General features: G+C 40.3%; 1 protein-coding gene across 1 annotated transcript; it reads right to left on the minus strand.

Moving 5' to 3' along the window:
• Positions 1-8,034: 8,034 nt before the first annotated feature.
• Positions 8,035-10,407, minus strand: LOC109162717 (protein FAR1-RELATED SEQUENCE 5-like). Its single transcript, XM_019311401.1, has 5 exons — positions 10,371-10,407; positions 10,148-10,291; positions 9,452-9,743; positions 8,215-9,005; positions 8,035-8,096 (listed from the first exon to the last, which is right to left on the minus strand). Exons 1-5 carry the CDS (start codon positions 10,405-10,407, stop codon positions 8,035-8,037), a joined length of 1,326 nt encoding a protein of 441 aa, XP_019166946.1.
• Positions 10,408-13,181: the final 2,774 nt, after the last annotated feature.

Genomic DNA, 13,181 nt, shown 5'->3' on the forward strand with positions numbered 1-13,181 from the left:
ATCATTTACTTCAATGGTTTTACACAATTGACAGCATCGGCGGTTAGAATCAAAAACTAAATCGACAAAAATCACTACAGTCGATGACTAAATTGGGTAAAATCACTATAATCGAAGGTTAACTTGGGTAAAACTACTATAGTCGAAGACTAAATTGGGTATTAATAGATGTGAAATTACCAAGTTATCATAACAGGAGACTCAATTGAGTACAACTATCAAACTAGAGGACCTAATTAAGCACAAAAGTCGTTTAGGACTAAATCGAGAAAACCCACTATAGTTGATGATTAGATTGGGTATTAAGTTTTATCTTCTAAACTAGTCTTTTCTATGCATGATGCGCAAAAACATATGCCTAATATTTATATTTTTTAAAATACAAACAAATCCATAGTAATTAAAATCTATATGAAATAAAATTTATTTATTATGGGGCGTTTGGTTCACGGAATCTTGGATTATATATATATAGGATTATATTCAAATACAAACAGTCCTTAAAATATAAACGTGTGGATTGATTAGGATTATTAGATTTTGGAATTGGATGGCTAGGATTTATTTAATTATGTATGTAGATTTAATTTGACTGTGCGCCTGTTTTTAGGTTAAAGGGGGTAATTTTAGGTTTTTATTATTTTTTTATTCGGATCAAATTTTAAGAATTCAATCAGCATCAGATATTTTGTCTTTCCCGATCTCTCTCTCTCTCTCTCTCTCTCTCTCTCTCTCTCTTTACCGTACGGTTGTCGAAGACTTTCCCACGCCGTTCGATTCGCATTCTTCATCAGCAGCGGACGATGGTCGTTGGTGGGGACCGCAGTGGAGCCAAGCGACGGGAACCACCAACTCGGGGTGTAGGTCGAGGTATTTTTTGCTCCCTTTTGCCGTTTCTGGTTTTTTTTTTGGCTGGTTGTATTCTCTGTTTTTTTTTTTTTTATTTGTCGTCTGGTGGGGGGTGGGTGGCTATGCGTGTATTTTTCCATCTCAATCGACTTGTCCATATATATATATATATATATATATATATATATATATATATATATATATATATATATATATATATATATATATATATAGAACTGTTCAGGTGTGAACTTTTGTTTAGGTGTGAACTTGTGAACTGCTGCCATCCGTTCATCTTGGTATGATCAACGCTGGCGAACGAGGGTGCACGGCCCATTATGGGCGTTTTCGCACTGGATCGGAGCCCTTGTAGATGAAGTTGTGTGGTTTAGTTCCTCTTCGACTCAATCGCCCAGACCCCTTCTCAACCCCCGACTCTTTCGAGCGATGTGAACCCAATCAAAACACTGGATACCCAAGCAAAATTCTAGCGCTCAGACAAGTGATTTTGTTCCCCTTCGACTCAATCGTTCAGAGCTCTTATCAACCCGAGTGATTTTGTTCCTCTTCGACTCAATCGCGTAGAGCTCTTCTCAACCCGCGGCGGACTTCGAGCTCACATCTGAACACCATCGAGATCCTAGCGCTCAGGTAGTCGGAACAGCTTGCATGTCCCGGTCTAGTGGGTGTAGTCGTCGGACGAAGCGTGGAAGGGCCGGCCATCAATTGTCGCCGTTGACACCTCCGTCAGCATCGCGGTCGTTCAAACGGCGGTCCCATCGCCGGAGTTCCATCGGCCGTCCGAACGGCGGTCATCACAGCGGGAACAACTGGTCGGCGGCGGGGATAGCGGCCAGGGTGTCGGCACGAAAGAGGGTGGCGCGACGATTGGGGCAGAAAGGTTAGTCTTTTTAAATTTTGCCGGGGTGGGGCTTCGACGGTGTTTTAGGGATGTTCTGGAATTTGCTTTTTTTTATTGCATCAATTACAGTGTGTGGGGTGGGGGGTGCACGTAGTTGGCAAGCTAGGGAGAAGCTATTGCTTGGCACAGTGTAGGGATGTTGTAGCAACAGGATGCTTTACATGATGATATTACAGTGGCTAGGGTTGTTTTCAATGAAATAACTTAATCATCCATAAAAAATTCCCTCCAGGCTCCAAGAGAGATTGATGGGAATTTAGTAAATGCTTATCTTGTAAACATCTCTCCATTGCTATGGAGGAAACTTCCTATTATTTTTTTTTTTGTTTCCATCTTTTAAAATAAAATTAATATTTTCTGCCCTCCAGGCTCCAAGAGAGATTGTTGGGAATTTAGTAAATGTTTATCTTGTAAACATCTCTCCATTGCTATGGAGGAAACTTCCTATTATTTTTTTTTGTTTCCATCTTTTAAAATAAAATTAATATTTTCTGTTATCTGTTTATTTGTTATTATTTTAATGAGTTTAGGGATTCGTTTGACTTTGATCAGTGATAAACCAGTAAGCTACCGCCCTTTTAGGCATACATCCCACTAACAGTAGGGTGCTCTGTTTCCTTAAATCCCTTTGACTATGAGCTTAAGTGCGCTTATGTTATAAATTTCAAATTTAGTTGTAATTTGATTTAGTTATAAATTACAAATCAAGGTTGATTTAGTTGAATTTAGTGCACTTCAAATTTAGTCGTGTAATTTGAATCACAAGTAATAGGTCAATTTTAATTTGGTTTAGTTCTAATAATTGCACTTCAGATTTAGATTGATTTGATTTTCATGTATTCAAAGTACATTGTCATGAGTATAATTGAATACATTGAGCGTAAGTGCACTCATGTTATAAATTTCTTATTTAGTTTTAATTTGAGTTAGTTATAAATTCCAAATTTAGTTTGATTTAGTTGTAATTAGTGCACTTCAAATCTAGTTGTCTAATTTGAATCATAGTAGTAGGTCAATTTCAGTTTGGTTTAGGTTTATTTAGTTGTAATAAGTGCACGTCAAATTTAGTTTGTTTTTATTTCCATGTATTCTAAATACATTGGCATGCGCTTAATTGAATACATTGGGCCTAAGTGCACATACTAGAGCTTAATTGCATATATTGTCTGTGTAGTATACGGGCAATTCAGCCCTGGAAAATGCATCTAGAGTACATACAATGTTGTCTTGTACATTATTCCTTATATGTTGGAGTTTATATAATCTATTTGGTGCTCACGGGCTCTCGTTGCTGTGCACAGGCTATAATGACCAGCACCCAGTCCACCTAAGTGACGGGGACAGTGGGGAGGATGACGTTTTCCAGACTCCGCCGTTGGTGTTGGATGACGGTGTGGAGATGGAGGCACCGCGTGTGCAGCGTTCAACTGCAGGCCAAATCAACACACGGGGGTCGCCGAAGTACCTTGCAGACCTTGTGGCATCTCTAACCCTGAGGCAAAGGGAGGATCTTATAGGAGTTGGCCTTGGTGCGTTGCTGGGGTTTAAGATTACTGAGGTTCCGTTGCGGTTGGGCCATTGGCTGGTCACCAATTTTGACCCGAGTGAGATGCGGATTGACTTGGGGAATGGTCGGTACATTCCTGTAACCAAGAAGGATGTCTCCGCCGTGTTTGGCCTACCGTGTGGGCCAATACCCATCGCTGAAGGGGATAGCCAGCTGGTTAGCCCAGAGTTGCGGGATTGGCGTGACGTGGTGAAACAACAGAGGGGGAGGGTTACAGTTAGGGCGTTATGTGCGCGGATGCGGGAATTGACCGATGGTGGTCCGTGGTTCAAAATTCATTTCAGTGTTGTGGTGATGACCCTCCTCGTTGCGAGCACACCCAATGGATATGCAAACCAGAAAACTGTTCACGTCTTGAGTAGTGTGGATACGATTAAGGACCTCAATTGGTGTGAGTACTTGCTTCGCTCGTTGGTTACTACCCATCAGAGTTGGACAGGGGCGTCCTCTCGCAAATTCACTGGCCCACTCCTATTTATAGCTGTAAGTTAATATTCGGTTTGGCTGCATATCATCTTTGTGTTTTATGTTAGCTAATAATGTTGTCTATGTCTCTATTACAGCTCTTGTATTTAGATAGGGTCGTGGTGGGGGTGCAGGAGATCCCAAGGGCGATCCCGGTGGTGGGGGGGTGGACCACGGATTTCATCAAGGCACGCGTGCAGAATGAGCTTGAATCTGGGGGTTTTGGCAGGGGTATGATTGATGTTTCTCTATGTGCATTCCAGGCCGCAGCATCGTTGCGTGCTCGCGCTGAGAACGTGGTATGCTCTTCGATGGACCGTATTTTTCAAACATTTTTTTTTTTGAATCTGTATGTTAACATTTCGGTGTTGTGCAGGGGTTTAGGCAGGAGATCGCATTGATCAGTGCTGAGTTACGTTCGTTGACTACACGTGTTGGCGACTTGGTTTCTAAGCACCCGGATGAAGTGAAGGAGGATTGCAATTTCCAGAGGGTGGTGGATTCAGTCAAACAGTTAGGGGATATTGTAAAGTTGCCATCCAAGGTAACTGAGCCAGCTCCTCAGCCGCCCGCCCCGTCGCCTTGCCGTGATGAAGGACCGCTAGTCTATGACGCAGACTTTATAAGGGAGTTGGACCAGGCTGAGTTGGCTGCAACCGGGGCTGTTGGTGTGTCCGATGTGCCAAGTTTTAGCTTGGGGTTGACGCAAGAGGTTGCCACACACAACCAGACGAACAACACGGCCCAACAGCCGGTCACCACTGCTCCACCTCCGCAGGTATACTAATGCATAATAGGATATGCTTTTGAAATTTTTAGAGGCTAAATTTTAGGCCAACAGTTGTAGGAACCTATCATTGCGAGTGGTGTATCTCATCCTGCGGTAGAGCGAACAGTTCCTCAGGCATCCGGGACTTATGGTGTGTTCGATGTGCCAAGTTTTAGCTTGGGGTTGACGCAAGATTGTGAAACGCACAACCAGACGAGCAACACGGGTCAACAGCCCGTCACCACTGCACCACCTCCACAGGTATACTGATGCATATAGGCGCTGTTTTTGAAAGTTGTGAAGGGTAAATTTTGGGCTAACTGTTGCAGGGACCTATCATTGCGAGTGGTGCATCTCATCCGGTGGCAGAGCGCACAATTTCGGGGGCAGCAGCTCGGCACCACGTGCAAGTGCCACTTGTTCAGCAAGGCCGGTCGTTGGGGATTTACTTCAGCCCCACGTTAGGTTACCCATCTACCCTGCTGCCGCACGTGTGTGTTCTGTGGATGTGGGTGTTTAGGGGCCCCCAGGTTGGACGGTAAGTGGCATTAATGTAGTTGAGTGCGGGGTGTTGGTCGTATAGTAATTATAATTGTGGGGTATTCTGATTATTGTTTTGGTCTCGTAGCGATGAGGTGCTGTTCCAATATGTTGACTGGACTGTAAAGTGGGCACAATTCCAAACCCTGAAGGAGGGGTCGAATGTGTCCAGGACTATTGTTGATGCCTGGTGCTATGTCATGAATGCCCGGGAGAAGGTGAGCACAACTGGCGACGTGACCCGGCTGTTTCTACCCACTAGCACGACGGTATACCATATTTCTTGCCTGTATACCATATCTTATGCTTGTGCACTAGGTGAACGGTGTGTTGCAATGCGAGCTCAAAGCCCTTCTAATTAGTGTTTGTAATATGCAGATTGGGACCGTTGATTCAACATCAGCCAGCGAAGATTCGAGGATCGCTTGGTTTGCGAGGCGCATGGATGTGGAGTTGGGGAGGATGGGCCGCAGGCAGACCGACGATGTGGATATGGTGATGTAGCCTAGTATCTAATATAATTGCAACAACACATAACCTCAATCCACTGATCCTCCTTTTTAATCCCAATGCAGTTTGTTTTTCCAATTTTCAACAAGGGCACCTATTACATGATGGCTATCAATTTCAAGCCTCCTCGATTTGACATCATTGACAGTTCTTCTGCGAAGAAAACCAACAAAGACATGTATGGGGGGGCTCCGGAGGACCTGGTATGTGGCTTTGTCTTTGTGCTTTTTATTATTTTGAGGCTGCAGTAGTGTACCTAAAACAGTAAAAATAGGGTGTACAATGTCTATGGGTGTTTGCTGTACTTGTAGGTTAGTAGAACTGTTAAAAACATTCGTAATTCATGTGAGAAAAATCAGTATTAAGGGGGTCATATATGTGCTTATATTGAGTATTATCTACATAAGACACTTTATTAGGTGGCACTAGATCTTGTGGTGCGGTACAGTAGTTTATTTACTTGTATTTATGTTTTTAAAGGATAGAGGGTGTTTTTTTTTTTTGGTTGGTTTGAATACTGTGTAGTATCATGAACTACAAAAAAATTGACCAATTATTTTAGGTAGCACTAGATCTTGTGGTCCAACATTTTATTTATTTGTATTTATTTATTAAAAGGAACAAGGGGGAGGGGCTTTGCAATTGAAAAGCATGCACACCAAAATTCGCATGCATGACAGTGATTATAAGAGAGGATAATATTCTGTGCACCTGCATATCACTCCATATTTTTGTACATGCCAAATTACATATAAATGGGATGGGTTATGCCCTCAATTTAAATTACTATCATCGTTATTTAATGATCTCAGTGTGGTGCAGATCATGTGCCTAGGAGCGTACCTGGACTCTAAGCTGCAGGGACTTCGCAGTGCACGCCTCCAAATGATGAAACCAAAGAGGATGCAGATGTCGTGGAGGGATACCACGTCAACATCGGAGTCGGGGGTCTTCACGATGCGACACATGGAGTCATATGCCGGGCAGGGGTATGCGAGCTGGGATTCTGGCCTGGTGCGGGGGGATGCTATGCAACTACTAAACTTACGGCAGCGCTACATGCATAATATCCTGCTCAGTGTGGTAAACACTCATACAAACAAGATTGCAGCACGCGTTGCGGGGTTTGAAGGTAAAAGGTTGGCAACTATGCATCGGTGATCGTTACGGGGTGATGGGGTAAATACATTTTAGCTAGTAGGTAAACCTCCAATCTGGGTGGGGGTTTTCCTTTTTTGTGTACAGCAGGTATTTAGTATCGCAGGCAAGGTATGCTTGGATGTTTTGATTAAATTATCGCAGGCAGGGTATGCATCAGCGAACTATAATTTTTTGCTAGAATTTTTTGAGAAATAAGGTGGTTTTCCCAGTAATTATCAATTCCTTGTTGCTATTTGTTATTTAGTGATCTGGTCATAAACCAACGGCAGCGCACTACTAACAAACCAGAGGTGCACCACCAATAAACTCAATGTTGAAAAATTCCAGAATGTTTCATTGCATATATATTATATAATTTGCTCAGTTTTGGAAATTTCCCTCAATTAAAAAGGAAAGACAAATTGGGTATCATATGCACACTATTATGCACTGCCAACCGAGTATCATATATTATGTATCTATATATATGTATCATTCTTAGGGGCCAACTTGAGATGGGCACTATTATGCACTGCCATTCAATCAAATGCCTTTTTATCATTTGGGTAATATTCTTTGTGCACAATCAGTACCACAAATGCACTATACTAAACAACCCCTACTAACAATTCGGTAGGGAAAAGTGATTAATAGACAAGCAACACACTGGAAAACAGTTTCAACCATCCACACAAAAAGTTGTGCGATCAAATTCAACATTAATTGTGAATTGTTATGCAAGCTGAATTGAGCACCGTAATGGTTTAAAAATACCAATGCTATTTAAATGAGGTAAACGAATTGCATACAGAATTTGTAGCTAATCTAAAGTTGAATTAAAAATAATGTAAACAGACTCCAAATTTGCTAGCATGCTACTTTGATGGACAACTACGAGCATTATGGCGGGCGTATTTGCCACAAATCCCGCACTTTCGGCCGGGTTTCACATTTTTCTCAATGGCTAACTCCCTATTGCTTTTAATGCGTTTCCCGGTACCTTTGTTTTTTGCTTGTGCTGGGGCTTGGATTGTTATGGATTGTGGTGGCTCCACGCCACATAATGCCTGGATTGCAGCACGGTTACCCTTAACCGGGGTCACAGATATACCGTCACTAGCAAATTCTGCAGTAAGACCCTGAAGTACCGCCACCATCCGTGTTTGCCGTTCGATGCTATTACCTACTAACCCAACGCACGTGTTTGCCGTTCGGTTGTTGCGGGTGTGGGTTTATCACCATCAGACGGGAGGCCCCTGCATGCACCACAGTTTAAGTGTTTGCACCAACGGCTAACAATGTACTCGGCCGGTAATTGTTCCAACTGGGCACCCCTGAAAACCACAAACATATGTCGGCATACTAGGCCCATTCTTTGAAACAACTTGCAGCTGCATGACGTTCCAATACCACCTACCTTGTAGTGCACGGTCGAAATAATGGCGCACTCACCATCAATGTCGTAATAAGTGTTGTCCCCATCTTGTCGTACACCGACCACAGAACAATAAAAACAAGTAGCTTCTATTTCTTTCTGTAACTCGTAAAAAATAGTGATTGTGAATAGCTGTGCAATATGTCGCTCGAGTGCTAAAGGTGTTTTAAACTCTGGCAGGTATCCCTCGCACTGTGCGTTCAATTTATCTTGCCTGTAGCGTTGTGTTCCCAACACGCTCTCGAATTGCATGTAGAACTCTACCAAACTAGAATGTGGGCGTGTGAATTTACCGTATACGCCATTCTCTGCTTCTGATCGTGATGTGGTACGCAACAACCCACTCATGGGCAAATCTGAAAAAAAAACCGGGATCCAACTATCTCGTTCCGCATACATTTTGCAAAACCAACGGTGGGTCGATAGATTGTATTCATCCATTAGTATTTGCCATTTCGCCTCAAATTCCACACGGTCGATTGTCTCATTCCAAACGATAGCATTTAGTTTCTTGCGGAACTCATTGTCCTTAGCTAACTCACTGCCGAGCTTTTCATTAACCTTTGTCATGATGTGCCACATACAGTAGCGATGGCGGCACTCTGGTAATACTCGTTCGATAGCAATTCGCATAGCGGGGTCTTGGTCGGTCACAACACACGCTGGCTTCTTTCCCATTGCACATATAAATTGCTTCAATAACCAGCTATATGAGTCAGCGTCTTCTTTAGTCAACAGACCGGCCACGAAAGTGATGCATCGCTTGTGGTTGTCCACACCAGTGAACGGCACAAACACCATGCTGTACCTGCACAATATGAAGTGATGTGTGACGTGCCCAAAAATCAATTCACAATACGGTCATATATACAGTAGCGATAGGGGTGAAATCTCCAACCAAAAAAAAAAAAAAAAAAAAAAAAAAAAAACCCAAAAAAAATAACATAACAGAAAAACAAAAAAATTATGATTTTCCATTACCAGTACTGTATTGCTATTGCCATTGCATCAAAAAATTAGTAATTTCCAAGGCAGTTAGTTAATATATTTCTTGCAATATAGTTAATCCCAATTAGTACTGCCTTGGAAATGGCGATGGCAATACAGTACTGCCTTGGGAATTAGTAATTGCAAGGAAATTACTATGGAGTGATTAACTAATCATTTGCTAATCATCTGCTAATTTGGATTTCCAAGGAATTTATTTAATATAATTTGGATTATAAATTATAAAGTATTATATTTGATTAGTACATGTTCGTGCCATAAGTTGCATCGAAAGATATGTTGTCGCCATAGCAAGAAAATTTCCGCCTGCTGAGGGGGTCAGCCCAGAATAGTCGTGATACCCGGTGCTCTTCATCCAGATCATATTCAAAGAAGAAGTCACTACAAGCTTCGCGCTTTGCCTTGAATGTTGCAATAATCATCTCGCCATCAGCTACATCGACGTAGCTTTGGACGTCCCGTTTAAAATTGTGGAATTCAACGTCGGTTGCACCGATATTAGCATACGATCCGGTCGCCTCTTTGCAGAATCGTAATCCTGTTGAAGAACCAATGTTAGCTTTAACACAATTACTTAAAAAAAGCTTGTTGGACCACATTGAGTTGTCGGTTAATTCGCATAAAAACTTTTGATGGCTCTGAGCATAACTTGTGGGTGTGTTCCTCAACCAAAACGACCACTTTGAACTCGCCGGAGCCTTTTTTTGTAAAGCCGATCTTGGCTCCGCAATTAACTCTATTAGAAAGACGACGGCGCCGCTCCCGCTTCTCTCTCCCACCTAGTACCCGCTCATTACCGGGAGGTTTATTACCACCACCTTTCACCCCTTGCCGACTACACACCAAATAGCGAGTAGATTTTCCCGTCTCGGTCGCGCTTCACGGAACTCTGGCGGACATCAAACCCGCTCATTCGAGCGTAGTTGATATAGCACTGGATACCTTCGTTGAGTGTTTTAAATACACGCCCCTGCGTCGGCCTCATGGAAGCGTTCACGATGGGGGTCCATTGTTGTTGGCCAGTCGATGTTAAACCCATAGCAACGCCTGGTTCAGTCTCGGTGTCCGTCATCATCGCGACGCCTTCTGCACAAACACCGATCGGATGTTACGGGGGGAACAAAAACAGTGCGGTAGCGATGCATGGGAATAATTATTCACAAACCTGTTACGCCGCCGGCATCGGGGTTGATTGTCGTCATCCTACGTTGTTCGCGCACGGGTGTTTTACGGAAGAGGTGTTCGAACCGCAGCAGTGTTAATCTCAATTCAAATGCTTGGTGCGTGGGAGGGAGAAGTCTGGTTGCTCTTGGACACTGGGTGTATCACATATTACGTGGTGCAAGGGGGGTGATGTGCGGATGTTATCTTGGGCCTTAGGATTAAGTACATCAGCGCACTGGATTGGTTCACAAGTTCACATGTTAATAATGGTTCACACCAGAAAAATAGCCTATATATAGTTGAGTTCAAATGAGGACCACTATATTATAGAGGACTGTGCGGACTGGTGTAGTCGTGTGCCATTAGTCTGTATTTCGTGTGCATAGATTTATTAATTAATATAGCCTGGGTTCGAAACCTGATGTTTACATGTATTCTTGTGTACTAAATTGTGTGTATGGTACTAATTTGTTGTGTGCCCGTAATTAGTCTACACAGTCCTCTATATATTGTGAACCTCATGTGAACCCAACCCTATATATATATATATATATATATATATATATATATATATATATATATATATATATATATATGAGGACCACTATATTATAGAGGACTGTGCGCACTGGTGTAGTCGTGTGCCATTAGTCTGTATTTCGTGTGCATAGATTTATTAATTAATATAGCCTGGGTTCGAAACCTGATGTTTACATGTATTCTTGTGTACTAAATTGTGTGTATGGTACTAATTTGTTGTGTGCCCGTAATTAGTCTACACAGTCCTCTATATATTGTGAACCTCATGTGAACCCAACCCTATATATATATATATATATATATATATATATATATATATATATATATATATATATATATATATATATGATCCTATGAGAACACTTATTTAGGTGAGAACGTGAGAACAAATCGTGTGTATCCATCTAATATTTTTTAATGGTCTAGATTAGATTAAGTGTGTGCGAACGCGAATTAAATGTGTGCAAACGCGATTAAGTGGAGCACTATCATAAAATCAGAAATTCCATGTTTGCATTAGGACTAACATTGTCATTGCAATGAAATTACTAGCAACACCTAACGCTCCTCTTAGAGTTGAACATTGGAATAATATTCAAAATATCCTCCAAGTACCTTTGATTTATAAAGACTAGTATTTACACTAGTGCGATGCACGGAACTGAATTGTTGTAATATATTAAGAATATATGAATCGATATATAATTATTTAAATTATTAGAGCATCAAATATTATATAGTGCAATTAAAAATATGATTTGGATCGTTTATATATTTTGATGTTATCATTTCTTGAATTTGTGCAAATAATTGCTCAAATTAATAGTTAATGTCTAGATGCGGTGCCGGTGCTATAACTTTGAAGATTTTATTCATCATTGTTTAGTATTTTTATAAATCAGGCAAATGTGCTCGTTCTCTAACAACTTAATTATAAAAATGAATTGCTATCTTTATTCATTTGTATGGAAGATATTTTATTTTTATTTTTTTTGTCTAGCTATATAGCAATTTTTCATTTAAAAAAAAAAAAAAAACTTAATATCACCAAGTATATTTACATATTATTGAAACCTCTTTGTAGACGACATTGGTAGTGGCAACACAATCTTGTTCATCTTTGTCTAGAGCTAACACCTTCACTCTATCAGGACGAGTTAATTGGGTCAAAATATATAATGGTAGAATATCACTCAATTAGTTATCTTTTTATATTTTCAGTCAATTAGTAATATCAGATTCATTTTCAGTCAATTATTTTTTTTTTTTATTTTCAATCAATTAGTCAATTAGAATATCAAATGCAGTGATATTTTTACTTAATTTTTGTTCCATTTTTAATTCATGATGTAGATATTATTATTGAAATATTTCCGTTCAATTTTTAATTTACATTTACTATTTTTAAAAATATGCATTTACTATTGATAAAGTATAATATTATTATTGAAATATTTTCCTCCAATTTTTAATTTTCATTCTATTTTTAATTAAAATGCAATGATCTGACCATATACTTTTTTATTTTAATCAATTATGGATTATTTTTTATTTGTAGTCAATTATTAATATTCATTTCCTTTTATATTTTCAGTGAATTAGTAATATTAGATTCATTTTTTATTTGCAGTGATATTTTTACCTAATTTTTGTTCCATTTTAATTTGATGATGTAGAATATAATAACTCAATAATTTGCTCCAAACAGCAAAAAACTAATACAACACATACGTTTTGGGTTAATCTTTCACAACCCCCACTAATAATAAATAAATAAATAAATAAAACTAAAATAAGAAGACAAAACTAAGATTTCTTAAATAAGAACATTTTAACTTCTCAATACTTGCCCACGTTGATGGGCAAGCAATTATGTTTGTAAGAAGAGCATTGATCCTCTTATATAGAGGAGTTCTTTCATTTTAAACATTTTCAATGTGGGATCAAAATGATCCCACATCATTTACAAAGGTCAAAGGGAACCCGTAGCTCCCCTTTGTCTTTTTTTTTTTTAATATTTATTTTATATGTATATATATTTTTTGCTCCAAGAAGAGGGTATAACCCAAACAGAAACTAAAGATGGCCAAGAACTCTAGAGGTGTCTCTATGAACGCGTCTGGGTACATTTGCGCCAAGCTTGTCAAGAAGAAAGAGTTCTTGTAATTCTCGGGGAATCTCATCGAGGATTCGCAGGCCACAGGGGTGTATCAAGGCTGCCTTCGCAAGGCTGTCGGCAACCTTATTGCCCTCTCGGTACCCATGCACAAAG

Source organism: Ipomoea nil, unplaced genomic scaffold (assembly GCF_001879475.1).
Source record: "Ipomoea nil cultivar Tokyo-kokei standard unplaced genomic scaffold, Asagao_1.1 scaffold2957, whole genome shotgun sequence".
Taxonomy (NCBI): domain Eukaryota; kingdom Viridiplantae; phylum Streptophyta; class Magnoliopsida; order Solanales; family Convolvulaceae; genus Ipomoea; species Ipomoea nil.

Coding starts and splice junctions, on each gene's coding strand:
- LOC109162717 (XM_019311401.1), bottom strand. CDS start 10,407: ATGACGACAATCAACCCCGATGCCGGCGGCGTAACAG. Junction 9,006..9,451: donor GCAACTTATGGCACGAACAT/GTACTAATCAAA, acceptor CATATTGTGCAG/GTACAGCATGGTGTTTGTGC. Junction 8,097..8,214: donor CACTTATTACGACATTGATG/GTGAGTGCGCCA, acceptor TGTGGTTTTCAG/GGGTGCCCAGTTGGAACAAT.